We start from the raw sequence: 2,342 nt of genomic DNA, 5'->3' as shown, positions 1-2,342 counted from the left end.
ATTCCAACACCATTCCAACACCATTCCAACACCATTCCAACACCATTCCAACACCATTCCAACACCATTCCAACACCCCAACAACCGTCATTTCTAAACCCCGAATCTGACTTCCCTTCTCTACTTTGTTTTTTTTATTTCACTTTCTTCTTTTTCATCAAATTTTCGTTATACATATAGACATATACATATATATATACATACATATATACATATAAGTATATACATATAAGTATATACATATACCTATATATACATATATACATATATATATATACATATATATACATATATATATATATATAGACATATACATTTACATATGGACATATATACGACTATATATGTATATTGGTTGTCGATATTATTGATATGGATTCGCTTACCCAAGACACATCGGTGCTTTTTCCACGAGGCTTGATTTTTTTGGAGTAGTACTGTTTTGCTGCACATTGCATTTTACTACAGAAAGAGTCCATTTTATTTATGGTGGATAATGTTTTATTCACTTGGGGGATCTTGTTCTCTTCGTTGAGGAGACCGCCAATTTGAGTCGTCACTTTAGTTTCGTCAGTTTTGCAAGTTCCATTTTGTGTTGATGATGGTGTATTAAACAAAGAGCTGGAAACACTTAGTTCGCAACCATTAAAATTTGGATGTCTTCCACACTCAAAACAACTATTATCCCCAGTTGAACACGAAGTCCAAGACGAAAAATTAATATTACTTCCATTCCAAGCATCGAACATTTTTTTTATTTTAGATTCATCAATGGGACATTTCCCTTCCGACTTTTTAATTATTTGATCAGCATAAAGGTTAAGAGCAATACAACCAACTGCTTGTTCAAGCAGTTGCTTGTTTTGATCATTAGACGAAGCAGTACTAGTTGTAATTTTTTTAATGTGCTGTAGTCCCGCCACGATGTGATTACAAGCTTTTCTTTCAACACTATGTTCATTACCATCACCGAAGCCTCGGCATATTGCGTTAATAGTGATTGGCCTTTCTTTGTTCTGTCCTTCTGAGGCGATCTTCTCGAACATTTCCTTCAGGACTTCCCCGACGCCCTTCTCCCAAAATTCACACTGTAAAAAAAAAAAAAGAAGAAGTTATATATATATATATATATATATATATATATGCATATGCATAAATGCATATGCATATATACATATGTATATACATACATATGTATGTATGTGCATATACATATACATATACGTATGTATATGTATACATGTATATATAAGTATGTATATATATGTATATATGTATATATAAGTATGTATATATATGTATATATGTATATATGTATATACATATGTTTATATATGTATATATATATGTTTACATATGTATATATATTTATATATAGGTTTATATATGTATATACTTATATAGTAATACTTACCCAAGTCTTCTTATTAGCAGTACCACTATTCGTTCCTGCTGTGTTGATCATTTGGTTTTGGAACCATTTGGGGGCAGCACATTGGAGTTGTTGACATAAGGTCTTCGTGTCGTTTATTTTGTTCTGGGTGTTAGTTGCAGTGGTTTTCATGTCGTTTTCAAGTGCATTTAACTTCTTTTCTACCTCCTCTGTGCCGCCATTTGTGGCAGTTGGGCAATTGTTAATGCTGTCATCATTCCATTCACATTCAATGCACGGGCTATCGCCCGTGCATCCAGTTTTAGTAATGTTTTCATTCCACTTCTTGAATGCTTTCTTTAAACCAGAAGTGATAACACATTTAGAGTCTTCTTTCATTTTTTTTGCATATTCTTTAAGAAGAAAACAACCCACTGTTTGTCTCAACAGTGGGTTGGACAGAAGTTCGTACTGTCCACCATTCGATGAAGAATCCTTCAGTTTGTTAAAACCTAAGGTAAGATGGTTGCATGCCCTCTTTTCAGGGTCAGTGGGAGTTCTGCCACTGTCCACTTGATTACATTCTGTGGTTCCGTTTCCGTTATTTGCCTTCATTGCTGTGGACAATTCTGTCCACAGCTTTCCTACGTCGCCATTTGCCGTCCAGAAGTTTTCCTGTATAAATGGAATAAAGATATATATATATATATATATATGCATATGCATAAATGCATATGCATATATACATATACACATATGTATATGTATATACATACATATACATATGTATATGTATAAGTATAAATTCTTTTTCTTTTTTTTTTTTTCTTTTTCTATTCTGTTTTCTGCCATCCGGTCCCTGCCATCCGGGTAGTATGTAGTATCCGGTCTCTGTCGGCGAGGAGTCTTTCCTTTCCCCCCCTAAAGTAGCTAAAGCTAACCCCTGAACCTTACTCCTAAACCCTGATAC

The 2,342-nt window shown here is 33.8% G+C and overlaps 1 protein-coding gene across 1 annotated transcript; it reads right to left on the bottom strand.

The window, feature by feature from the left end:
- Positions 1 to 385: 385 nt before the first annotated feature.
- Positions 386 to 2,047, bottom strand: PKNH_0004800 (SICAvar, type I (fragment); the record flags this gene model as incomplete). The annotated part of the gene is made up of 2 exons (XM_039113474.1): positions 386 to 1,088; positions 1,415 to 2,047. Coding segments are annotated over 2 exons (1,336 nt in total), but the record flags the coding sequence as incomplete, so codon positions are not given.
- Positions 2,048 to 2,342: the final 295 nt, after the last annotated feature.

The sequence above is a fragment of the Plasmodium knowlesi genome, assembly GCF_000006355.2.
Source record: "Plasmodium knowlesi strain H genome assembly, contig: PKNH_00_65, whole genome shotgun sequence".
NCBI lineage: Eukaryota > Apicomplexa > Aconoidasida > Haemosporida > Plasmodiidae > Plasmodium > Plasmodium knowlesi.
This window is presented reverse-complemented; position numbering and strand designations above follow the sequence as displayed.